This window comes from Nannobrachium achirus, assembly GCF_963921795.1.
Source record: "Nannobrachium achirus genome assembly, chromosome: 3".
Taxonomy (NCBI): domain Eukaryota; kingdom Metazoa; phylum Chordata; class Actinopteri; order Myctophiformes; family Myctophidae; genus Nannobrachium; species Nannobrachium achirus.
The window spans coordinates 61,556,028-61,581,812 of NC_137812.1; the positions used below are offsets into that span (position 1 = coordinate 61,556,028).

Consider the following 25,785-nt stretch of genomic DNA (forward strand, 5'->3'; position numbering starts at 1 on the left):
TCATTTCATTTCATATTTTGATTATGGCGATAATATCGTAAATCGTGATTCCTTTGGTTACAATAATCGCGATAATGACATTTTCGTATCGCCTCATCCCTACCTGCGCATGCCGGGACCACCGGCCAGCTCCGAGGCCCCGTGGGGGGTGAGGAGGCCCGGGGAGACCTCGTCGCCCCCTACCCCCTCCCCTCTCAGGAGGTCGCTGCTGCCCACCACCCCGGCCCGGGAGCCCGGCCCCGCGCCCCCCAGCCCGTGCAGGGTGAAGGTGTTGGGGGTGTAGCCTCCGTTGAGACACACGCTGTCCAGCCCGCACGACTCCTGGATCTGGGACGCACCGCCCTCTGTGGGGGGAGAGGACAGACGGGAGTCAGAACATAACTTGTGTAAGTGGTTCTCAAACATTTTCATTTTTGAAGGACCCCCGAATTGATATGGTTGGGGAATCGACATTATGGCACCATGAAGCTCTGGGATTGGTTGAGGGATGTTTTGGTGTGGCTCAGTGCGCTGCTGTGAGTTTGTATAAAACCAAAGAATAAAGTTGGAACGATGAACTGAGGATTATGTCTCTGCCAGAGGTCAACTAGTCGATATAGGGCTGTCACGATTATGACATTTTACATGACGATTAATAATTACGATTAGCGATTTAATTGTGATTTTGTCGTTGACAATTACATTTCTGTTTGGCTTTTAGGCTACATGGTAGATATGACACATAACCTAAATATACAAAGAAATTACTGACATATTTGACAACTTTATACTTAAAAAGAACATTGATAGAGGAAATAGCCGATCTATAAGCTCATGACGCGTTGTGAGCTTGTAGATCTGCTATTTGATGCGTTGCAATCGCACAAAACCTCGGCGACCAAAGCCAGATTGGGGGTTTCGTCGTGATTTGTCAAAAGAAAAAATAATTAAACAAGCTCACAACGCATCACATTGTGAGCTTGTAGAATCAAATAACTATAATTTGGGTTAAAGTGTTTGAACTGTTCTTCATTTTGCTGAGGGCCCCTTGGAAGCCCCTCAAGGACCCCACTTTGAGAACCATTGGGGTAAATGACTTTGAGATGAATGAACATAATGGATGGATGGGCAGAGAGACTGGTATAGATCGCTTTGGATAACAGTAACAGCAGTGTCACTGAATGGAATTGTATGCAACCACATGGAAGGTATATTTGAAATGTTCTCATGGTCTCGGTTTCTATTGTCATGGCTGTTGACAGAACCATAATACACAACGAAATGGTGCTGAATGATTGTAGAGTGAGCACAATAAAAGAGAGCTCATACTCTGGCTGTTTCTGAAGGTTCCTATCGATCCACGGAAAGACAAGGACAAAAGACAAAAAGACACACATTTCAAGGTCAAGGTCCACACTACACTGCAGACTGCAGACTGCAGGGAACAATTGTAGCAAATGGCGTGAACACATATAGCACATACATTCTACATTTAGTTAGACATTAGACTCAAAACAATAAACTGTTCTACGATTGTGAACCGTTACTTTTCAAGCGTCTGAGATAGGGCTGTCACGTAAGCTTGTAGATCTGCTATTTCCACTATTTTTGAAAATGTTTCAAAATATAAGAACATTTTTCAACATGGAAAAGATTATGATGATTATAGTAAAATAATTGCGATTATGTCAAATAATTGCGATTATGTCAAATAATAGCGATTATGTCAAATAATTGTGATTAGACGATTATGTAATAAATGTGACAGGCCGAATCTGAGATCTACATAAATACGTTTGACAATGTCAGTTCTATGTTCAGGTTTGTTTGGTCCAAGATAAGAATCTTCGACCAAATAAACCAGACTTTTCCAACATCTGACACAGTCAGACAGACAAACTGACAAACAGCTAAGCATTGTATAAAAAGAATTAAAGAAAGACAAGACAAAGGGGCAGACTGACTGACAGCAGCTGCAGAAAGCACTGTGCTGAGGTGTACCTGTAGAGGTGAAGGGTTGGTTGTACCCCTGCGCCAGAAGAGTATCATATGGAGAGGCCCCAGGATGGCTCTGCAGCACTGGGTTAGTCAGGAAATGGTTCCCCAAAGCAGCTGGAGAGGGGGGTAAAATACAAACAATCTCAGGCAAATAATTACCCAAGAAACAATCAATATCTGTACAACACACGCCACCTGTTCACCCTGTCTAAACTCTTCATCCTCCTGGCTCTAGTCTTTAATGGCGGAATGCCCTTCCAACTTAATTTGGAAAAGCTGAGTCGCGCTCTCTCTCTCTCTCTCCCTCTCTCTCTTTCTTCTGTCATGAACTAAAAGCTCATCCAGAAATGCCTCCTACTCTCCACTCTCCCATAACTCCCTCATTTGCACACACTCTAATATGCCCTTGTGTTGATTTATATGTATATTAAATCACTCCATCGCTCTTCTTCCTTCTTGTTCTGCTACCATTCTCTTACAGTGCATCACCTGTCATCATGTAATGTGAGAAGTAGTGTGAGAAGAGTGAAGTAACTATGAACAAAAATGTGACTGAAAAATGTGTTTAAAAGTGTTTAAACTGGTCAGCCAAATGAGATATATAAGTGATATTACACTGATTGTTTATCTGTTCTTGAGGTAAGTGTTTATCCCCCAAAATCACAAAGGCTAATTTGGGATACACAAATAAGTCACTGTGTCCAAAAACGTAGTTACTGCACTTTGGCTTTTTAGTGGAAGTATTGGCCACTCTGGAAATGGGAAATCAAAGGGAAATCAAAGTCTAAGTTATTTATTCAGAGAGTAAAGAATGTCAGTATCACAGAGAGAGTGCCAGAGAGAGAGAAGATGCATGAAGGTGAAGAATAAAGGAGTGAACGTATAGAGATCTTCACCTCTGTTGAGCGTTGGCGTGTTGTTGACGTCTGCAGCAATGAAGGACGACTCTGTCTGTCTGCGCACCGTGTCGTTCCACATCCTTCTAATGCGGCTCTGGAACAAATGAATACACACATACACCCGCGGTCAAAAACACTAACAACAGAAAGATAGCAAGACACACACAGGCAGCTTTGGAGAAAGACAAAAAAAGAAACATAAAAAGAAAGGAGAGAGCGTGACAGACAGAAACGGAGGCAGAGACAAAGTCAGAGAAACAAAACAAGAAGAGAACCATGGGCGAGTGATGCAAATTTGGGATGCGTTCAAGAGCAGGATGCGATGCCAAATGTTTAGAGTGCGTAAATAATGGAACAATGCTCTATACCTGTCTGTTGGCAGTGGCTCTGCGTGCCTGGCTGCTGCTGTAGCGGCTGTTGGACCGCAGGGCCGAGCCCTTAACCGAGTCAGGAGAGCTGCCAGAGGACGAGCCACAGCACTGGGAAAAACGCAGGCATCGGCCATAGTCCTTCTGACCCTACGCACAAATATATATGTCGTTGCTGTCGGGCAGAAACCTTATTGTGTCTCCATATTTCAATGTTTTTATGTTAGTTTTTTTTTTTTTTTTTTTTCTGGAATTTAATGCCCTACTTTGCCATACAACAGCGCCATCTTGGAAAATCAATTCATTTCTAAAGGTGGTTGCACATTGCTGCGTTTTTTTCATTGAAAAAAAAAAAAAAAAAAGGTTTTCAGGCCAAGAAGAGAGAGAGGAGAGAGAGAGAGACAGTTGCTAAAATCGGAAGAAATCGACCCTGGTCCGAAAATAAATGCAAAACAAACGTGATTGACATAATATGAGGTATTTTTATTTATTGACGTACTCCGAAATTCGCTGTTATTCAGACATAAAACGGGGACTGCCCATAAGTCAGAAGGTTCATTAGTGCGAAGGATCATTAGTTCGAATTTAGTTAGGGTTACTGAGGTTAAGTTTAGGGTTAGGGTTAGAGTTAGGCATAGTATTCTTAACAAATTCAGACTAATGAACCTTCGGACTAATGAACCTTCGGACCAATGCCATGGCACCGAAAAAACACATCAGTGTGCAAAGAGCTTTAGTCTTTGAAAGGTCTTTGTGTGTATTTTTGTTTAGTTTTTTTTTTATAAATACTGAACCAATGAAAACTGTTAACAAGAGCTTGACTAAATGGTAACTTAATTTTTACCAATTTTGAACGCACGTAATTTTTTGAAAATGAACCGTTTTTTGGACATACCGGTACAAGGTTTCCACCCAACAGGGACGATATACTGTGTATATTTATCTCACAGCCTGCAGCCTTTGTTTGGCCTGGGTGAGGGGGATAAGAGGACCGCTTGCACTGATTGGTCAGCCCTATAAGGGCTGATATGGCAACTGACCAACCAGCGCGGAAGCCACTTGAGTTTTAGAATGCAAAGGAACCAAAACACAGAGCGGAAAACAGCGACCTACAGCTGGTCACAGATAGGCTGTGCGCCAACAAAGGTGAGGCACACGAGCAGCACCGGGCCATCCGTTAACTCCCTCCCCACAATGTAGGGAAATCCCAGTGGGACTACTATTGTGTTCGCCGGGACAGTTCCTTATTGACAGTAATGTTAATCAAATGCAAATTTCTCCTTGTGTTGGCAAGTAAATAAAGCTTGGGCTTTTGATAGATGATTGCCTGGCAATCAATCGTTGATGCTTATCCAACATTGGGCAATGAACAAGGCCCGGGTGATAATCTCTAAATAATCACATACTGTAGGCTATACACAGGTATGTGCATACTGTACATGTACATACACAGAGACGAGTTCATGCAAGGTTGTGGATTGGGTTCACACTTGCAGATACATAAACTACAGTCTACCATTCATTTTCAATGGAAGCCAGCGACATGAAGATTAGTTTAGTTCGTTTTTACGATCTTCATCAACAATTACAACAAAACATTTCACACTATAATCCAACATTTCTATCTGGTTGATCGAAAAGGCATAGGCTTAAGACTCTATTTTTGCCTATCCTTCCTGCATGTGGATTTAACAGTTAAAAAGGTTAATAGTGATATGAAGATACAAAGCGACACCGACCTTTGCGGCTGTTACAAAATCTAAAAAGCTACAATCTCAAGTTGAGCTGGCTGCAACTACAGTACAACACTTCCAAGTGTTCTTTGGTACAACATTTCCACATTTTCCAGTCACCTTCTCTCTTCAATTCCGGCTTGAATTGGGGGGGGGGGGGGGCAGGCCAAAGGGTTCATGCCAGAAGGCTGACACACACACACACACGAACGTACGCACGCACGCACGCACGCACGCACGCACGCACACACACACACACACACACACACGCACACACACACACACACACACGCATACGCACGCACACACACACACACAGAGGACCCACCTTCCTGGTGAGGGTGCAGTGGAGGATGGTGATGAGCAGGGCCTGGGCTGTGTTCAGGGAGGAGAACAGGTAGGCCAGCAGCAGGGAGGGGGCGGAGACAAATACCAGGCCTGAGGACCAGGTCACACTCTGCAGGAAGAGCAGGGTGAGGGAGCCCACTGCCCAAGCCCTGTTCCGACAGCACAGCAGAGAATGTTAGAGAGGCAGGGGGAAGGGGCTGACATTTCTAAAGGGGCCCTTTGGCGGAAATATCGAAAATATTCTTGATACCACACTGAACTAAGCATAATCAAGTCAATACTGGAGATGAGGCATACGGCATGGAACATAAAATTTGGAGAAATGTTTCTGTTTTCGTGGAAATATTGGAAATAGCAGACGGCTATTTTCCGTGCTTGATACCACGCTGAACTATAAGCATAATCAAGTCAATACTGGAGATGTGGCTTAATGGCATGGATTTCTACACAGAGAGGGCAATTATTTCAACATAAGATGCTGCATTCAAGTTCTGGAGAGTTTGGACAAGACAATTCTCTTGAATGCTGCCTTCAGGTATGGCATGGAATGAGGGCATTTACGTTTCTTTCACCATAGTAAAAACTGCATTCATGGTCTGGAGAGGGCATTTTTAAAGAAGGGTAAAAGGGCATAGGCTCAAGCCCCCTTTGATGCCTATGTGTGCACATGCCTGCTATTTTGGCAAACGTTCCCAGAATAGGCAATTAGGGAAGCTGAGGTTCAAGTGGTTAACCACTTAAACCCTATATACTTTGTTGACCCCATGTGTCTAGACATTTTCTTTCTTCCCATGTACACCAAATCTTTCTCAAAAACAGGCTACAGGCTTACAAGGCGTTGCAATGTGAGATTTCTTCCGCCAACCAGCCCCAGGAACTTATTTTCTACCCATAGCTTTTATCTTTTATTGTGTCTGAGGAGTTGGAAATTAAATGCTCATTGCAACCCTAATCTCCACTTTTGAATTACAGTATAAAGCCATGATCCTGAACTTGAACAAAGCTACTGAATCAAACTCTATGTAAGGTTGTGGAAGTGATATTTTTGGTTAAAGTAAGTGTTTTGGTTAAAATAATCACTGCTAGAGTGATGGTTCAGTAACATGTAATACATTTCCAGATTGGGATACCAATCAGGATCTAATCAGGAGAGAGAACTCATACTGGATAAACAGGTGAAATTGGAAGTAATGAAACAAATACAAAAAATGAGCGGAGACAATTGGAACTGGAGCACTATATAATTGAACCTGATGAATGATCATTGTGATAAAATGTGTATTCCAACCTAAAAAGATATTTTCTGTTTACTAAAGAGCTGGGGAGAAAGGGAGACCAGTGTTACTGAACAAACACTAGGACTGTCACGATTATGACATTTTACATGACGATTAATTGTCACTCAAATAACATTTCTGTTCGGCTTGTAGGCTTTGACATTACACATGGCAGATGACACGTAACCTAAATATACAAAAAAATGAAGAATGTATTTCACAACTTTACACTTTAAAAAGGACATTGATGGTGGGAATAGCCGATCTACAAGCTCACAACGATTATGTAATAATTGTGACAGCCCTAACAAACACTTTATAACAATGATTACTATCAGAATATAGAGCTTCAACAAAAAAGAAAAAGAAAAGAAAGGAGAGCTTTGTTAGCTTGGTGTTTCTAGCTCTGGACAGTAAACCCCCTCCTGCACTAAAACAGAGAAAACACACACACTGTGACACTGACCTCAGGTTGTCATGGCGACTTGAGTCTGGCTTGAGGGCTGCTGAGCTGTGCATCTTATGCAGGGTCATCACCAAGACCACCAGGTTCAGCTGGAGTCAAACAAGGGCAACGGTCAGCCATGGGATGATGTCTGCTCACCAGTCTGAGTCAATATCATTCACTCAGGGTAATGTTTACCAATGACCTTATACTGACTGTGTGTTTGAGCGTAAGCTCTCACCGTTATTATGACCGACACAGGCCCAAGGAAACTCCAGATGAAATAATTGTCTGTCCGCAGCCAGCACCTACACGCACGCACGCACACGCACACGCACACACACGCACACGCACACGCAGACGCACACGCACACACACACACACACACACACACACACACACACACACACACACACACACACACACATGCACGTTAACAGCAATTACATCCTGTCTGTAAGGTGACAAATTATAATTTTAATTACCTCCACCAACGGACAGGGTTATGTATTTGCTCCATTCCATTTGTGTAAGCATAATTACTCAAGAATGGATAGCTGGCCGGACTTTCATGAAACGTGGTGGGAATGATCAGTAGGATTCCTCTCTCAAAATGTCAAGGTCACAATCGAGGTGTGTTAGCAAGATAACTCGAGAACAGATGACCCGGATGTCCTGAAACTTTGTGGGAATGATCAATAATTTGTGTCCAAATAGTTCTAAATGTAAGGTCACATTCAAGGTGAACACAGATGTCAGAACGTATTGGCAGAAACCTTAATGAAAAACAATGGGAGGGACCAGAAAAGGCTTGACATCTGATTAACTTTTGGGTTACACTCAAGGACAAGGTCATAATTACATTACATAATCACTCATGGTCTAGTGGAAATGGCATGACTTGACAATTGCATAGTGTTAAAAGAGGTACGCGCTCTACCAAGCTACTTTACTGGTGCATTCATAGAAAGGGGCTACACCAGGGGGCTTCAACGTTTTCAGGCCAAGGACCCCTTAGCTGAGAGAGAGATGAGGAGGGCGGCATAGCTCAGGGGTAGAGAAACCGCTATTAGAGCACGAAGGGTTCCCAGTTCGAATCCGGGCTCCCCCTGAGTTAATGTCGAAGAGTCCTTGAGCAAGACTCTGAACCCCTAATTGCTCCCGGTGAGTAGGTTGGTGCCTTGCATGGTTTCCTCCGCCACTGGTGTATGAATGTGTGCGTGAATGGGTGAATGTAATGCACAATAAAGCGCCTTGGATAAAAGCGCTATATAAATGCACCATTTACCCCCACAACCTTTTCGTAGATTCGATATAATTTGTCAATTAGTGTTTTCAGATATTTAACCACTTGAACCGTCAATACTTAATAAACTTGACCTTTCACTCTGTACTTAGGTCTGCTCATTTTCCCCTCTACACCAAACCTCTTTGCAGAAAATAGCCATTTTTTGGCTAAAGTTCATTGAATATGGACGTTAGGGTTCAAGTGGTTAATATAAAAAAGGAGAAAAAGGTTTCTATCACACAAAGATTACAGACACCCTGGGCTACACCATGCAATATCAACCATGTTACACCCAAGTGCGCACACACGAACGCACACACACACACATGCACGCACACACTCAAACACGTCATCCCTCCACCTACGCAGTGTGTGATCCGTAGCCCCTGAAGTCTATGGCTGCGGACACGGCCACCACCAGGCCGGGGACAGAGTAGCCACACAGGTAGAAGTACTTCCTCCGGGAGGTGCGCCCCTCAAACACCTCCCGCTGCAGGAGGTACAGCTCCACCCCCTCCAGACACAGCCAGCAGAACACGGAGAGCAGCGAGAAGTGCAGCAGGCCAGCGACTATGGAACACGCCACCTGGATGTATGTGAGAGGGAGGTTAAGTGCAAAGGAGTGAGGAGTCACTAGAGGCAGAGGCGTCAATTGGGTACGGCAAGGTATGGCAGCTGCCACACCTTGGCTACAGGGAAAAAAATAAAATGTACTTAAAAAAAAAAATTGTAACCCATTTTTCACACCGGTGTCAATTATCAAATGTAATCCTGGGCGCTACACTCCCTCTGCCAACCTGGGGAGACAACAGACTGACCTCATGCTTCCTTCTATGCATGAGGAGTCCAAGTTGCTTCTTTTCACCTGAAAGGGGGGGTTTCCCCGGTTTGACATAGCACGTGGAAGGAACACATTATTCCAACCAGTTCCTTTCCCTTCCATCAGGTGCCCCAGCTGGCCAGGGGGAGGCAGTATAGAGACCAGGGTTACTGCATGTTTTCTGTGAGGGTACCTACCCTCGGAAACATGGGGAGAACATGTAAACTCCACACAGAAAGGCCCTTTTGTCAACCCCACCTAGGGTATGGGCATATAAAAAAGGGTATATAAAATGTACTTCTTAATAATAAATTCATCATGCCTGTTGCTAAGGTATGGCAACATGACTGGTGTCTTTTTCTGAACTGACACCACTGACTAGTGGTGCATGTCGTTGCAGTTGGTCAGAAATCTCCACATAAAATCTCCCCCATAAATTAATACTGTCGTCATACCACATTGCCACACAAAAGTAGCAAAAATAGACGATTTACAAGCTTGCTATGATGCGTTGTGAGTTTCCTTCTTTTCTTATACAGTACGTGAAACTCAAAGTGGGTGTTTTACACAAAGTTAACCAATGAAAAGTATTAACAAGAGCTTCTAACCATTGGAACACAGGTTCTTATTTACAGTTAAAGAGTTACTCCCACGTTAGCCTACACAAGCAAGCTTATTTCTTATTCTCCAATAACCCTACTATTCCTCTCTGGCAGCACTCACAGGGAACTGGGCCTTGTCTGCACCGACCAGGAACAGCAGCTCGGTGATGAAGAGGTTGGCCCACAGGTTGCAGTGGATGCTGCTGTGGTCCGTGTGCCAGGGCGCCCCCTGGCAGCACAGGGTGGTGATGCAGGCTGCCAGACACACCAGTGCCACAGAGATGCCCACCCAGGACACCACGTAGACCAGCAGCTCCTCCACACCGGCCCCAGACTGACGGGAGAAAGCAAAGATTCACTAGCCTGGTGGGGAGCGTGTGTGTGTGTGTGTGTGTGTGTGTGTGTGTGTGTGTGTGTGTGTGTGTGTGTGTGTGTGTGTGTGTGTGTGTGTGTGTGTGTGTGTGTGTGTGTGTGTGTGTGTGTGTGTGTTCGTGTGCGAGGTAAGTGTGCGAGGTACCGGTAAGTGTGTGGTGTGCCGTATATTTGTTTGGTTTTACGGGTTTTACAGGGTGTGTGAATATGCATTGAAGCATGTATTACCTTGCTTGTAAGCTTATTGTAAGTCGCTCTGGATTGGTAGTCTGCCAAATGCTTACAATTGTAAATTGTAAGCATCCTTATGCGTCGCTCTTAAAGTGGCAATTCAACTGCAGCTGAACTGTGAACCGATTATAATCAATTGAATGAAACATGGAACTACTTGAAATGAAATGTGCAGAGAACTTGAATCTTGGTGCATCAAGCTTCTATTGTCTACAGCAGTGGTTCTCAAAGTGGATTCCAGGGACTCTGGACAAATGGAACCAAATGAACCCTAACGGGTCCATTTGGTTCCGTTTGTATGCTGTCAGAGTTAAGGGGAGACCTTGAAATGTAAAAGTTAGAGAATCACTGGTCTACAGTATATTCCACTAAAACTGAGTGAATCAGTTCCATGTTGTTTTCAAACTAATTCAGCATTCTCAAATAAATCGAATGTGTGCGCGTGCGCATGGTGCGTGCATGTGCGTGTTAGGGATGGGACGATAGGCAATATTATCGTTTATCGTGATAAAAAACACTCACGATAATCGTATCGTGGAGATGTAATTTATCGTGATATGCACTGGGATCAATTCACCTTTTATTTGCTGAGCTGCATATCTGGTACCACTTAAACCTTCTATAATTGGTAAAAGGTACTTATAACATACTTACTTGATACAGTCTTTTTTTCACTCTCTATCAAATGTCTTTGCCAAAAAATAGCAGATCTACAAGTTCACACCGAGTCGCAACATTTTGGCAAATCTTCCACCCCAGGATAATGGATTTTGATTATCGCGATAATATCGTAAATCGCGATTTTTTTTGTCACAATAATCGTGACATGAAATGTTCATATCGTCCCATCCCTAGTGTGTGTGCATGTGTGTGTGTGTGTGCTTACAGCAGGCTGCTGGTAGGTCATAAGGACGGCGTAGCTGGACAGGTGGTTGCAGGCGCAGGTGGTGTGTGTGTTGTTGGTGTGCAACAGGCGGCAGCCCTGCGCGGACCACCTGCCACTCCCAGAGGACCCCGACGAGTTCCAGAATGAACAGTTGGGGCCAAAGTGGTTCTCCAGCTGTGAACAAAAGCACACGTTATCAAACACGCACGCACGCACATGCACACACATACACACACACATGAACGCGTGACTCTACAATCAAAGCAGTTCACAATTTGGTTGATAAAAGGAATTCCAGGTTGAAGCTTCAAAGACACACACCTGCAGCTAGCAGTGATGCAAAGTAACTATTGTACATTTAATCAAGTTCTGTACTTAAGTACAATTTTGAGGATTTTTTTACTTTAATGGAGTAAAGTGATAGCGCCGCCCATGGCTGCTGTGGTGACTACGTGTTGCGTTCTGTCGGTGTTGTTTGGTGTTTGTCTGTTTTTTTTGTTTGTTTATGTTATATGTGAAAAAATGATTTGAATGCAAAAATGTAGTATGCCAAAGCAAATTCCTATGTGTATTACACAATGGTTAATAAAGTAATCTGAATAAAGTAATCTGAATCTGGAGTATTTCCGATTTTCTGTGATCTTACTTCTAACTCCACTACATCTCAGAGGCAAATATTGTACTTTTACTCCACTACAATTATTTGAAAACTTTAGTTACTAGTTACTTTGTAGGTTTTGATTATCATTACAATTTGAAAACAGCCGATCTAGTAGATCTTGTAGATCTGCTATTTACAAAAGATTTGCATACATTTTATTCATTTGAAAACTTGAAATGGGACATTCTGCGCAATGGGCACATTCTACTTTTAGTACTTTAAGTACATTTTGATACCAATACTTTTGTACTTTTATTCAAGTATATTTTGAATTACAGACACGGTCACACCGCACTTTTATTCTGCCTATGACAGCGAATTCTGACAATGCATTTCATTGGGAATAGAGTTTTTTTTTTAATAATTCTTTTTGCAGAAATCCACTACAAACCGCTACATTCCCATTGAAATGCACTTACAGAATCCGCCCTCATAGGTAGAATAAGTGCAGTGTGACCGTGCCCTAACACAGTGGTTCTCAACCTTTTCAGGCTGTGACCCCTAAAATAATCATATTATAACTGGGGACCCCCCCCCCACCCTGATGAGCACTAAGAGTTGAGGCATTACATTATGTATAACACGGTTCTATTGTGAAAATAGCAGATCTACATGCTCACAACGCCTCGCAATTTCTGCCTCTAATGTTTGACAATTTGTTTAATTTGTAATTTTAGAGGTATTAAACGTCCTTAAATTGTCACTTTAGAAATATGTAGATACCCTCTATACACTCAAACCTTATTTTGGTTTGTTCAATGTTGAGTTGCACATTAAGTTAATCATCTGGGGACCCCCCAAAATAATTTGGTGACCCACCTGGGGGTCCCGACCCACAGGTTGAAAACCACTGCCCTAACAGAGTATTTCTACATGGCAGTATTGCTGCTCTTACTGAAGTAAAAACATGTGAATATTCTTCCCCCACCCACTGACCTGCAGGTGCCTGAGGGTAAAGATGACGGGTTCAGAGAGGTACACCCTGTTGAAGCCTCGGTGGACGGACGCCGAGATGACGTGGGAGTTGACCACCAGGCTCCTCCCCCTGACCTCTGACCCCTGGCTCAGCGCCACGCCCAGCCGCAGCGTGGAGTTGTGGGTGCTCAGGAAGGAGCCCAGGTTCTTGTAGAGGGACAGGACCAGCTTCACCTGGCCTGCAGGTGGAGGAGCCATGGGTGGAGATGGCAGGATTAACAATGTAACTTTTCTGGTACATGTCTTACATACATACTGATAGTTTCCCATCCACACTATGAAATGAACAGGGCGCAGTCATTGCTGTTGTTAAAACGCAGATCTGTGTTTGAAATCTTGTCTTGTGAGAAATCAGAATCCCATTGGAGTCAATGCACCCACATCTGCGCAGCTTCTCTTATAAACAAATAATGACGTGGGTGGGGGCCTATACGTACAAGTGGCTAAATATGTATTTTTTCATGGGAGGTCACATCCGTTCCCATGAAAGATTGCGGTGCATCTTGGGAATGGGCTTATTGTGTCTAAAAAGACATATTTAGCCACTTGCATGCACGCCCCCCACCCAGGGGCGTGCATGCAAATAAAAAACGTTAAAATCACTAAAACAATAGAAAGAAAGAAATTAAAACATTTGAACACTCATCTCTTCTATACTCTAATGACTATCTAAAATATGAACCCTTGTTGTAAAAAACAAAGTTGTCCTTTAAACAACAATATGCTTAATTACATTCTTAACATTCAAGAAAAACAGGGAAGGAAGGTAAATGAAATTAAGGAAGTAAAAATGGAAAATGAATCTGACTTGAAAAGTGAAACTAGCTGTAGCACTTGTGTCTTTCACTTCAGCACGCTGCCCTTCACCCACCCCAACCTCGGTCACACACACACACTCACTCACATGCACACAGGCACGTGCGGACGCACGCATGCACACAGGCGCGCACGCATGTGCGCATGCATGCACGCACACACTCATGCTACAACAACACTCTCACTTCTGATTTTACAGTAAAATCCATATGGGTCCATTTGGTTCCATTTGTACTACTCTCTCACAGTTCAATGGACGCTTAGAAGGTTCTAGTCAGTGTAATAATGCAGTGCATTAGTGCATACTGAGAAGGTTCTAGTCCATACATGGGCAATGCAGCCCGCAGGTTAATATCGGAATACTACTATATTAGTAGTTGAATGACTAGTATAGTAGTATTAAAATGTCTTTTGTAGGCCTATGTCCAATTTGTATTTAAGTTCATAAAGTTAACATAAATATAACTGCATGCATTTGAAATGTAATAAAAATGTAACATTTCAGGATTCCCATAAAAAAGATAATTCAGGATTCCAATTCAAAAGTAGCAAAGGCGGCGCGTCCAAAAATACGGCCCCATTATTTTCAATGAACTAACCCACACCGGCGGTGTCAGACGCGCGCATCCGTGGGTCTGCCGCCTCGTCTGCCGCGCCGATACGCCACTGTTCTATTTGTCCAGCGTTGCCGCGCGTTGAACATGTTCTACCATGCTTCTCCCCACCGGGGGAAATGGATGTGCTGTGTGGCAGAGCACCGCATCCAGTTGGGGTTACCGCGCGGCACTTCACGTGCGTCGATACCGCGATGCGACACTGCGCAGCCGTCCTCGTTCAGTGTGTGCTCCCCTTTAGACTCTCAACTCTCTCAGTAACAATATGCAATGTGGACCACTGGAGTGAGCCTCTGGATCATTAAAGTTGCCCATCCCTGTTCCAGTCAGTGCAATGCAGTGCACCCAGACTGAGAAGGTTCCAGTCAGTGTAATGCAGAGTGAGTGCAGACTGACCGTTGTTGCTGTACTGCTGCAGGGCCAGTGCAGAGATCTGTAAAATACTGTCGCTGTCATAGGAGTGCGGGAACGTCAGGTCCTGTATTTCAGCCTCCGTGTTCAGCACGTACACTTCCAGATCTAAACGTGCACGGACACACACACACACGCGCGCACGCACGCACGCACGCACGCACGCACGCACGCACGCACGCACGCACGCACGCACGCACGCACGCACAGAGCAAAGAGTTCATTAGAGATGCATTCAATTAATTATTCTCCGGCAGGTCAGGCACAGTCAGAGATGCATGGCGTGTAATTGGCATGCACTTACCGACATTGGGTGACCTGTCGCTGAAACGACCTTCGTACAGATTGTTGGCCAGCAGGAAGGCTCCTTTCTCCATGGCGTCTAATAGCAGCGAGGCGGAGCGGGACTGGTCATCGTTGCTCATGTCGGCCCAGGAGACCAGAGCCTCGGGTCCCAGCAGGTTATCTACAGTCTGCACCACAGCCTGGTGGGGAGGGAGAGAAAAGAATGGTTGTAACCTAGTTGTTTTTATGAGTTGTTTTTAAGCCTACATTATTATAATATTTATATTAAGGCTGGGACTCCATTAAAACAAAATATCTAGGCTAATTAATTAGAGGCTTTGTAATTAATGAATTGAAATGAATCGCAGATAAATATTTGACCTGAGAAGAAATTGGTATGAGTTCTTTTTTTGAAATAAAAATGTCCCATCCACTGGGCCGAGCAAATAAGCGCTCTGATTGGCGTCTTCTCCCCCTGCGTGCACTGGGGTTTGTTGACTGTTGGTTGGTGCACCGGTATAATCGGTACGCCTGAAACTATCTTGTCCAGTGAGAAAGGTTCTATGGTGCAAAAACAAAGCGCGATTAAAATGTGTTAATTGTTTTAATCACGTTAATTAATCGAAATTAGAAATGAGATTATTTTGCTTTTGTCATATTCCTAAGCCCTATAATTTGATGACGGGGTGGCTGGATAGACTCCGCCGGTCATCAAATGATTGGTTTAGGAATACGACAAAAACATCTCCATGAATATCAAGGCTTCATGGGGTAATTGATAGAAAATAGGTAATTTATTGGGTGAACTGCTCCTTTTAATTTGTCTTTAAATGCTTTTTATGTCTCATGTGACATATGAGTGGCCTTTGTGTATGAATTGCGCTATACAAATGAACTTGCCTTGCCTAGTAATAATGGTAATATTTCCAAATAATAACAGTGTTAATGAAAAGGAAAGAAGAACACACATTGGAGGGTGGACCTCTGGGGTCTCAAGACCCCACTTTGAAAACCATCGCCTTAGCTTACCTGAACGTAGGCTCTGCATGTGCGCTCCCTTTTCTGCAGCTGAATTGGAGAAAAGCACAACACCAAAGGTCCTGTTATTGGCTGCAAAACGCTCTAGTCTACTCCCTCCATTCATGTCTGGGAAGAGGTTAAGCATGAAGAAATATATCGACAGTTTCTTTCTGCTTCACCTTGTTGTAGTTCCGGGCTGCTGACTCCTTATTGGCCGGTCTCAGGGCCTGCAGCTGGGAGTCCAGGATGTCCAATAGCTGCTCGATCAGCTTGACGGACATGCTGACATCACCAGCGTAGACCCGCCCCCGGGTGAGATTAACGAGTTCGCCGGCGATGTTGGCTGCGTTCTCACCGCTCTTAATCTGTGGAGGAGAGAGAGAGAGCGGTGGGAGGGAGTTATAACGGCAAACATTTTGACATTGGCGACTTGACCCATTAAAACCGGGAAAGCATCGATTTGCATCATAAGTGGTTAAGAAATCCACTTTAAACATATTTTATACTTTGGATATTCAAAAATGACAGATATATAAGCTTGTAGCACGTCACTTTGTGCCGTGCACGTCACTTTGTGCCGCGCTATGAGTTTGTAGATCTGCAGATATTTTTTGAAAGTCATGAAAATCTGTGCAAATCAAGACATGTTTAACTCAAATCTTTGCTTCTGGGGGTCCCTGGAACAAAACATGTTGAGATGGGGTCCACGGCCGAATAGCAAATACATGAGAACCACTGATATAGAAACATAGGTTTTTCAGAAAACTGAAGACACTTTTAGAATGGGCCTCAGGTCTAAGCCACTGCCTGATGGGCTGCAGGGCATTGATGCATGTGTGAATGTGAGTGTGTGTGCATGTTTGTATGCGTGTGTGAATATGTGTGTTGCCCCTATGCAAATGTATACTGTCGGTATATGCACTTTTTCTTGCACATGTCGGGTATGTGTGTGTGTGTGTGTGTGTGTGTGTGTGTGTGTGTGTGTGTGTGTGTGTGTGTGTGTGTGTGTGTGTGTGTGTGTGTGTGTGTGTGTGTGTGCGTGTGCGTGCATGCAGGCGTGAGTGCATGCACGTGACTTACCTTCTGTGCAATCTGACTGACCCAGGGAGAGGTGCAGTTGGAGAGGTCAGGCCCTCTGGAGTTCCATCCAACAGGAGACAGCATGCACTGATAGGATGCTATACCTACACACACACACACACACACACACACACACACACACACACACACACACACACACACACACACACACACACACACACACACACACTCAGTGATTAAATAGTTCTATATTCTGATTATAATCTTTATTTGTCAGATACATATCGCTGTAATTTGAAATGTGTTCATCGCATTTGACCCATCTCTTGGAGCGGTGAGCTGCAGCGGTGCTGCGCTCGGGAATCAGTAATGGTTCCCAATCCAACCCTATGGGTACTCTATCCTGATTGGCTGAAATGTTGTCACCTACCTAATTCTGTTTATTAAAGAGATATACTAGGTTGGTTCCATTGATCCAAGCCAGAATACAATCGCCCACTTGGTCTGGTGGGTGGGAAGATTTTAAAGTGGGTCCTAATCCAGAAAAGGTTGAGAACCAGTGGTGTACATCGAGTGGCTAAAGTATATGTAATTGTGCACACAGCCTCTATCACACTGCTGATGCAGGCCACGGTTGTCGTCACAACTTGCCTGTGAAATCAAGCAGATGCAAAGTAGCCTAACCCCAAACCCACAGTACGGTGCTACACCACTTTTGGTTACCAATCAGATTCTGTGACCTACCCTCACTGCAGTGAAGTTATAGGTCACAGAATCTGATGGGTTTTTAACAAATGACTCATGCCATTCTCAGAGAGAGTTTTTCACTTTGAAACATCAAATGTTTATTTTCGGCGCAGTGCGTGGGCCAATTCCTCTCCACACTGTGGGCAGTGGGCAAAACAAAACAAAACATTGCACTCCCAATTGTCAGCCCAACCGCAGTAAGAGTGCTTTATGGACAGAACTACCTGGACACAATACATCTCATCCAAACCAAATTGCCCTAAAAGGAGAAGAAAGAAAGCACCAATATGTCATCCTGAACAGAACAGAGTGCACTGCATGTTTCTAAAAGAGTCCAACTTGACCGTCAGGTTGTAATAGCTCAGCTCCGCAAGATGAGTAAGAGAGAGAGAGAGACAGAAGAGTGAACATAAAGGATGAGATAAAGAGAGAGCACTAGGTTATCTGCACTGCTGTCACCCCTTTCTCTCCCTGCCAATCTCCTCTCCTTTCCTCTTCTCTCCTCTTGTCCCTCTTTTAAAAGGCCTGGAATTATTTTATACTTCAGCTATTTTTGAAAAGTCGTGAAAATGTGTGCAAAACTTTGAATATATGAATATATACGACACATTTGTAACTCACATTTTGCTTCTGGGGGTCCCTGGAACTAAATATTTTGAGATAGGGGTCCGAGGCCAAATACATATAATTTTGGGGGTCCTTCACATGAGAAAGTTTGAGAACCACAAACGTAGGTTTTTCAAAAAACCTTAGAAGGATTTAGAAGACACTTACAGAATCGGGTCAAAATATTCAAAGACACAAAATGTTCACGATTTTTCAAAAATGGCACCGAGTGCCGCACTGTGAGCTTGTATACCTGCTATTTTTTAATAGTTAAAGCATAAAATAATGCGTTCTAAGTCTAAATGGGTAAAGTAGCAGTAACAATTACACACCGCGCGGTTTCATTTGTAAACGTGATGTGAGATAAGATCATGTTTTTTGCGGCATGGGGTCCTGAGTAGAAGGCCTGCAGCATCCTTAGGATTGAGGGAAATAATGTAGCGAAGGCTCATCTACATAATCCTAATGTTTACCTCAGAGGGCCAGATGGAGAGAGAGAGAGAGAGAGAGAGAGAGAGAGAGAGAGAGAGAGAGAGAGAGAGAGAAAGTGAAAAGATACTGTAATACTGAAGCTCTACTAATATAAATAACACTCTCTCTCTCCATCTCTGTCTCCCTCTCTCCTATTTTTCTCTCTCTGTTCTAGAGATGAGTTCATAGAGAGGACACGCGACTACATTTCAAAGGGAAACGAGATATACTGTAGACACACACATGCAAATAACACACACACACGCACACACACACGCGCGCACACGCACGCACACACACGTGTGCGCATGCACGCACACATAACAAAGAACCAAACGCAAAATGCAAGGACAACTACAAATGCATATACACACTGTATGCATATGCAAGCATATACTGTATATTGGAGTTAAGATATAGCCCACCCTGTCACGAATACATATCCCTGCGCCAAAATCAAACACACACACACACGACACACAAACTGGCCAGAACCTCTTAACTCCATTTTTGAGGTTTTTGATTTATTTTTTTTGTTTGTTTGTTTGAGTGTTGGTTAAATTATATATATGAATATTGAAAGTAGTAAAAAGTGCTTGGGACAAAACCTCCTAACTCCACACTTTCTGCCCGAAAATGAACTTTTTGGAGTTAGGAGGTTTCGGTCCGACAGCAGAGATATACTACTGTATATACCACTTACCCAGCGATCCTTTTGGGCAGGGCCTCTCCACCGTCTCTCCCTTCAGGGTGGGGGGCCACTGCACCCCTCGTGCCACGCGCCCCTCGCACCCCCCCACCTGCCCCGGGCCCCCAGGAGCCAGGGGCACGCGCAGGGGCGGGCGCGGGGTCAGGGGGACCATGGCTGTGATGGGCCGCTGGTCAAAGGGCCCCCGGTTGATCACGCCGATGGGGTGAGAGGCCGACGGACGCACGGGGGTCAGGGCCACGGTGGCCGTGTAGGATCGAACCGTGGTCATCAGAGAGGAGAGGGGACCTGCAGTAGAGGGAGGGAGCATAGCATCGTTGTCGGGTGGAAACCTTGTATGTACGAAAACGTTTGTTTTGTATTTATCGTTTTTCAAGCACACAACGCCTTGCGATGCGAGGCGTTGTGTGCTTGTAGATCGGCTATTCTCACTAGCTTTGTGCGACAGTCTTGTATGGTGAAGCAGGGCTTTACTTTACAAAAGAACGTACACATTTAAAACTTGGAGATACAAGGTTTTTGCCCGACAGTGACGATAGGTAAATGCACCACTACTTCTAAACACACAGGCAATGGTGGAAAGAGTACTCAAGTTCTTTACTTAAAGTTGTACCATGTAACTTTTTTTGGAGCGGTGTGAAACACAGCTCCGCTATGAGCAGCAATGTGTGTCCAGTGTCCCACAATGTGTCCAGTGTCCCACAACTATCTGGTTGAGTTTGAACTGTTTTCGCCACCTAGTGGCGGAAGAAATTACCTCTGGGAACTCAGATTGAGTTGACTTTTTTCAAATTGATTACTCATGCCATGGACACTTGAGTTCAATTATATATATATATATATTACCTGGAACTGCTCAAATTCACCGCTCCACTTCGAACCGAGGTTTGATTTTTATAAAACAAATCTTAAAATTGTCCTAACTGTTAAATCGCTAAAGTTTTAGAACACCCACTCCGTTATTTTCAGCTTCTGAAGCCTTCTCTTTATATGTTTTCTTCTTAGCAGTGACAGGGGCGGGATTTCGCGCCAAAATGACGTAATCTGCATCATCTGTATACGTTGTGTATACGTTGCCCAATCACATCGCCGATCATGCACACATGGTACACTACCGGCCAATTACAGCTTATCTGCTCTGGTCTCCAGGAAGCGCCTCCGCTTGGCTACAGTGTTTACCATGGTGAAGGATTTTAACCTCTTAATCCACAAATCCTGGCCAGAAAATTACGTTCTACCATGCGTTCTACCCCTCCACGGATTACTATCGGTCGCGGTGGTTTGCTGGCGCCGCTCCGGTGGTCCGCGGCGGTGGTCTGCGACGACTCCGGCCGAAAAACGGCCGAAAAAAGCAATACCGCTACTGACCACTAGTTGAGCAACTTACACAGTATAGCTTTAAGTAAAAGTGTCAATATTGCAATGTAAAAGTACTCCGTTACGTAAGTAAAAGCAGAAAGTACTCATTGTGCAGAACGTCCCACTTCCCAAGTTTTCAAACGTGTAAAAATGTATAAATCTCTTTGAAAATAGCAGATCTACAAGCTCACAATGCGTCGCATTGGGAGATTCGGGACACATGTGAGCTTGTAGGTCGGCTATTTTCAAATGGCCAAAATGTATAGGGCTGAAATGGTTCATAATAATCAAAATCTACAAAGTAACTGTGTTCCTTGCTTGTGTATCACATACAATATTGGCTCTGCATACATACTCTCTTAAGCTTGATTCATACTTGACTGTGTGCAGGCGTAATGCAGCGAAAATAGCCAATGTATTTCGGAGTATGACACAATGCGCAACCATAAAAATCTGACTAACACAGTGATTTACTCCATAGCAATGGAGTAAATCTCTCCCAACTCCATAACCCTCACATTTCACCCAGCATGTCAATCATTAGCTTTTTCATCATGAAGGCCATTACACCAAATAAACAACAGAATATTGTGATGACTGAATAGTGAGTCACTTGCTCTAATTTCATAATTGAATGTTGTTGATAAAGCTTATAGGAGCGATACTCCAACTACAGCCTTATGCTTTGCCAGTATACACAGAAGACTGTAGTCAGCCTACTAATCCAAAGTAGGCTATCGATATCTGTATAAATGAATTTCTGATGATTTAATGCTATTGATTATTTTGGGTGGTCAGTAGTGGGTGAAGAAAAATCAACCACAAAATGTCACTGAGCAAAATTGCGTCATTTAATAACCTCTCTGCCCTTTCACTTTAAGTTATTACATGTTTCAGTATTATATGAACCTGCATGGTAGCCAGCGGTTTTCAACCTTTTTCATATCAAGGTCCATTATTTATTCGGCATTGGAGCCAGGGACCACCATTTGATGAGTTTTAGCCTCTCAGACCCAAAACGAATAAGATTTTGTTAGCGGTGGATAACATTTTGAATTCCATGCTGTATAATGGTACCGGTACCATAGGAGAGATAACAGGCCAAACGTTGATCAAAATACCCATTCATCTACATTCTCTAATTGTGTAGACTTCTTGTAAATTAAGTAATGCCGGTGTTTAACAGTAATTTTACTCTTGAGAGCGTCAAATGAAACCAAATGGACCCGTGAGGGTCCATTTGGTTTCATTTGACCCTCTCAAGAGTTAAAGATATGATAAGGGTCCACTTGGTTAACAACTCTCCATCATTTAGCTGGGGACCACCTGGAACCCCCTCAAGGGCCACGGTAACGGTTTTCCATTCCGACATATCCCCATTCCAACACACCAGGTTAGCATTCACCCGCGTCAGCAGGTTAGCATTTCACCAGGTTAGCATTCACCAGCGTCAGCAGGTTAGCATTTAACCAGGTTAGCATTCACCAGCGTTAGTTTCACTGAGGTTAGGCTTAGGGGTAAGGTTAGGTTTAGGTGGTCGAAATGGCAATATGTCGGAGTGCCGACATGTAACCAAGGGCCACTGGTGGTCCCCGGACCACTGCTTGAGAACCACTGCGTGTATAGGCTAAAACACAGGCATGCACACACGCGTTCCAACAGACCTTTGGTGGGCGGCGGCGGGGTGAACTGCAGCGGGTATCTGAGCACGTAGTAGTTGTTCCACACGTACAGCTGGTTGTCCCTGGGGTTGTAGTCTATGGAGGAGATGTACTGGTAGGGGTTGGGGAAGGGGATCTGCACCGGCAGCTCCTGGCCGCGGCTGGTGTCGTAGGCGTACACCACCATGTCCCCGCCGGCCCGGCCGTCCGCCTGCCCCTCGTCGTCCTGGAAGACGGAGCGCACGGCGTAGAGCACGCCGCACGCCATGAAGGCGTTGCTGGCGCCGCGCTTGTCGAAGCCCGTGGCCCACGTGCCCTCGAAGCGCAGGGTGTACGGGTTCACCTGGAGGACGGGACACAGGAACACAGGAGGGGGAGATGAGTTATTAGCATACAAGACTATAGAGGCCGACCCATGGCAGAGTTTTGGTTCCGATGCCAATCCTAGACCACCTGTTTTGAGCAATATTTTGTCAAAAAAGTTAGAATTTGAAAAACTATTCTATTTCTTTTTAAAGCAATAAAATAAATACACAAATAACTTTTTGATAGATACAAAATAAACACATAAACTCAACTTCATATTATGTAACCTAATAAAAAAGTCCTAATAAAAAAATAAAGTGGTTAAAAAAAGTCCAATAATAGCTGATATATTGGTCGGCCTGATATATCTGCCTCTACACACACAAGACATGTCCACTTGCCTTCCTGCCCTCCTTTCCCTCCCAATTTAAATTGACATGAACTATATCTATACTATAATTTTGCGAATGTCTGTCTGAGTGAGTGTCTGTCTGTCTGAAACAGCGTTTCTCCTCAGTGGCTGGAGCAATTGATCTGAAATCGCATCACCATAAGCATATGAACACACGTGACATAACTGTGAAGCCCGTTTGTCACTTTCACAAATCGTATGCTGTATATTAGCATTTTTATGGTGTATCTACTATCTATTCTGCATCTAGCATGAGGCACATCTATTCTGCATCTAGCTTGAGGCAAAATGTTTAACCAGCTCTGTGTGTGTGTGTGTGTGTGTGTGTGTGTGTGTGTGTGTGTGTGTGTGTGTGTGTGTGTGTGTGTGTGTGCAGGCAGGCGGGTGTGTGTGCAGGCGGGTGGGCGGGCGGGCTGGGGGGGGGGGGGGGGGGGGGGGACACACAGTATCTCTGTAGCGGCTAGCCATTAAACGAAACAGGTTTCTTACATTGATGCTCCTACATCATGCAAGCACCAGTTAAAGTTACTTTCCATCCCTCATATACTGTGTGCACAGTGCACATCCCATAACCCACACACTGCACATCATTTTGGAGCTCATATCTTTGAACGGGTAAGGGCTAGTTTTTTTACATTTTAGGCATTTGGTTAATGTTCTTATGCATAAGGATTTGCAAGTTCCAAGATCAACAACCCTACACGAAGGTCATCCTTCAGAACATAGAGGCAAATACAATCGCACAATATACCTCTCTCACGCCTGCCTCAATATTTAAACACATACCACGTGCACTGGCACAGTGGCAGATATGCATACATGCATGTACATACACAATTACACATAAATGTAAATAGACACATATTTCACAAGTATAAGAGCAGCACAAGCACATCAAAGTGTGCTATATGTTTGCTATTTTCCTTTACCCTCCACTTATTTTGTTTTGCTACTGCTGCTACAATGCCGAGGAACCAAAATCACTCTTACAGACCCATCTAAAAACATTTATATTGTGTAAAAGTTCAATTTCTTCTGTAATATAATTCAAAAATGGAAACTTTCATATATTCTAATCTAGATACATTATGAATCCAGTGAAATATTCAAAACCTTTTTTTGTTTGAATTTTTAGGGATTACAGCTCATGAATATCAAAAATCAATATCTCAAAACATTACAATAATTACAAAAGACAACTCAAAACATGGATGTATAATACAGAAATGTCAAGTCAGAGTTGCTTCAAATTCAGTGTGGAGTTTCCACAGTCAGTAATGATTTGGGATGCTATGGCATCTGCATGCTTTTTTTTATTACTCAATATTACATGTTTTAGATGGATCAGTATAAGATCAATAATAGCAACAGCAATAAAAAAATCTTGAATCTTGTAAAAAACACACCCCATATAGAGTAGTCCTACCTGGCTGACCACTATGCGTCCATTGTTGGCCTCAGTGGAGTAGATGACCCAGAGGCCGTTCTCGTCCACAGCCAGGTCGATGTCAGACTTCCCTCCCCAGCGGTAGGGTGAGGTGTCATGGTAGTTTGCGTTGACCACCACCGCCTCGCCGCTCTTGATGCGCGTCCGCAGGTCATACTTGACCAGGTTGCGAGTTCGCTCCTTGTTGTAGAACACGGCTCCGTCATACACCACAAAGCCTGTGCCGTCCACACGGCTCGGCAGCCTGCAACACAAGTTGAGAGACAGACAGTGGTGTGAAGTAACTAAGTACATTTGCTCGAGAACTGTACTTAAAGGGATATTACACTTTCAAAAAACTTTTGGTCATTGTATGGTCTAATCAGGCTTGTATGAACACCCTGAACAGTTTTTAATTTGCTTCATTCAGTATTTAGATATTTGATGTAAATGTTACCAGCTCCAACACGCCCAGGCCCTCTCCACACACACACTCATTGTAACTTCAAACTCCATTTTAACCATGATAGATTCATTAAAAACACCCATTATTTTTTTCTGGTGACTCATTTTACCTTCCTAATACGTGAGCAGGCCGTGTTTTTTCAATAACTTTTTTCATTTATTTTCAATAAAATATTATTGTATTTAATGTTTTCCATTTTCCCAAAGAATTATTAAAAATAAAAGAAAAAGGTTATTGAAAAAACACGGTCTGCTCACGTATTAGGAGGGTATTATGAGTCACCAGAAAAAATAATGGGTGTTTTTAATGAATCTATCATGGTTAAAATGGAGTTTGAAGTTACAATGAGTGTGTGTGTGGAGAGGGCCTGGGCGTGTTGGAGCTGGTAACATTTACATCAAATATCTAAATACTGAATGAAGCAAATTAAAAACTGTTCAGGGTGTTCATACAAGCCTGATTAGACCATACAATGACCAAAAGTTTTTTGAAAGTGTAATATCCCTTTAAGTACAATTTTGAGGTACTTTTACTTTACTGGAGCATCTCCCAT

At 43.7% G+C, this 25,785-nt stretch overlaps 1 protein-coding gene across 1 annotated transcript in view; it reads right to left on the minus strand.

Annotated features, from left to right (window-relative positions):
• The window catches only part of LOC308281711 (adhesion G protein-coupled receptor L1-like), a gene marked incomplete at both ends in the record, with an annotated part of 42,862 nt that overhangs the window by 3,068 nt on the left and 14,009 nt on the right, over window positions 1-25,785 (minus strand). The window contains 20 exons of the mRNA XM_080721985.1: window positions 104-344; window positions 1,309-1,329; window positions 1,981-2,091; window positions 2,874-2,970; window positions 3,245-3,394; window positions 5,306-5,474; window positions 7,069-7,157; window positions 7,289-7,355; window positions 8,701-8,921; window positions 9,879-10,091; window positions 11,247-11,420; window positions 12,844-13,061; window positions 14,709-14,831; window positions 15,028-15,208; window positions 16,038-16,076; window positions 16,208-16,393; window positions 17,109-17,212; window positions 19,597-19,890; window positions 22,626-22,965; window positions 24,767-25,031. Coding sequence (XP_080578111.1) covers window positions 104-344; window positions 1,309-1,329; window positions 1,981-2,091; window positions 2,874-2,970; window positions 3,245-3,394; window positions 5,306-5,474; window positions 7,069-7,157; window positions 7,289-7,355; window positions 8,701-8,921; window positions 9,879-10,091; window positions 11,247-11,420; window positions 12,844-13,061; window positions 14,709-14,831; window positions 15,028-15,208; window positions 16,038-16,076; window positions 16,208-16,393; window positions 17,109-17,212; window positions 19,597-19,890; window positions 22,626-22,965; window positions 24,767-25,031 — 3,303 coding nt within the window. The remainder of the gene's footprint in view (window positions 1-103; window positions 345-1,308; window positions 1,330-1,980; window positions 2,092-2,873; window positions 2,971-3,244; window positions 3,395-5,305; window positions 5,475-7,068; window positions 7,158-7,288; window positions 7,356-8,700; window positions 8,922-9,878; window positions 10,092-11,246; window positions 11,421-12,843; window positions 13,062-14,708; window positions 14,832-15,027; window positions 15,209-16,037; window positions 16,077-16,207; window positions 16,394-17,108; window positions 17,213-19,596; window positions 19,891-22,625; window positions 22,966-24,766; window positions 25,032-25,785) is intronic.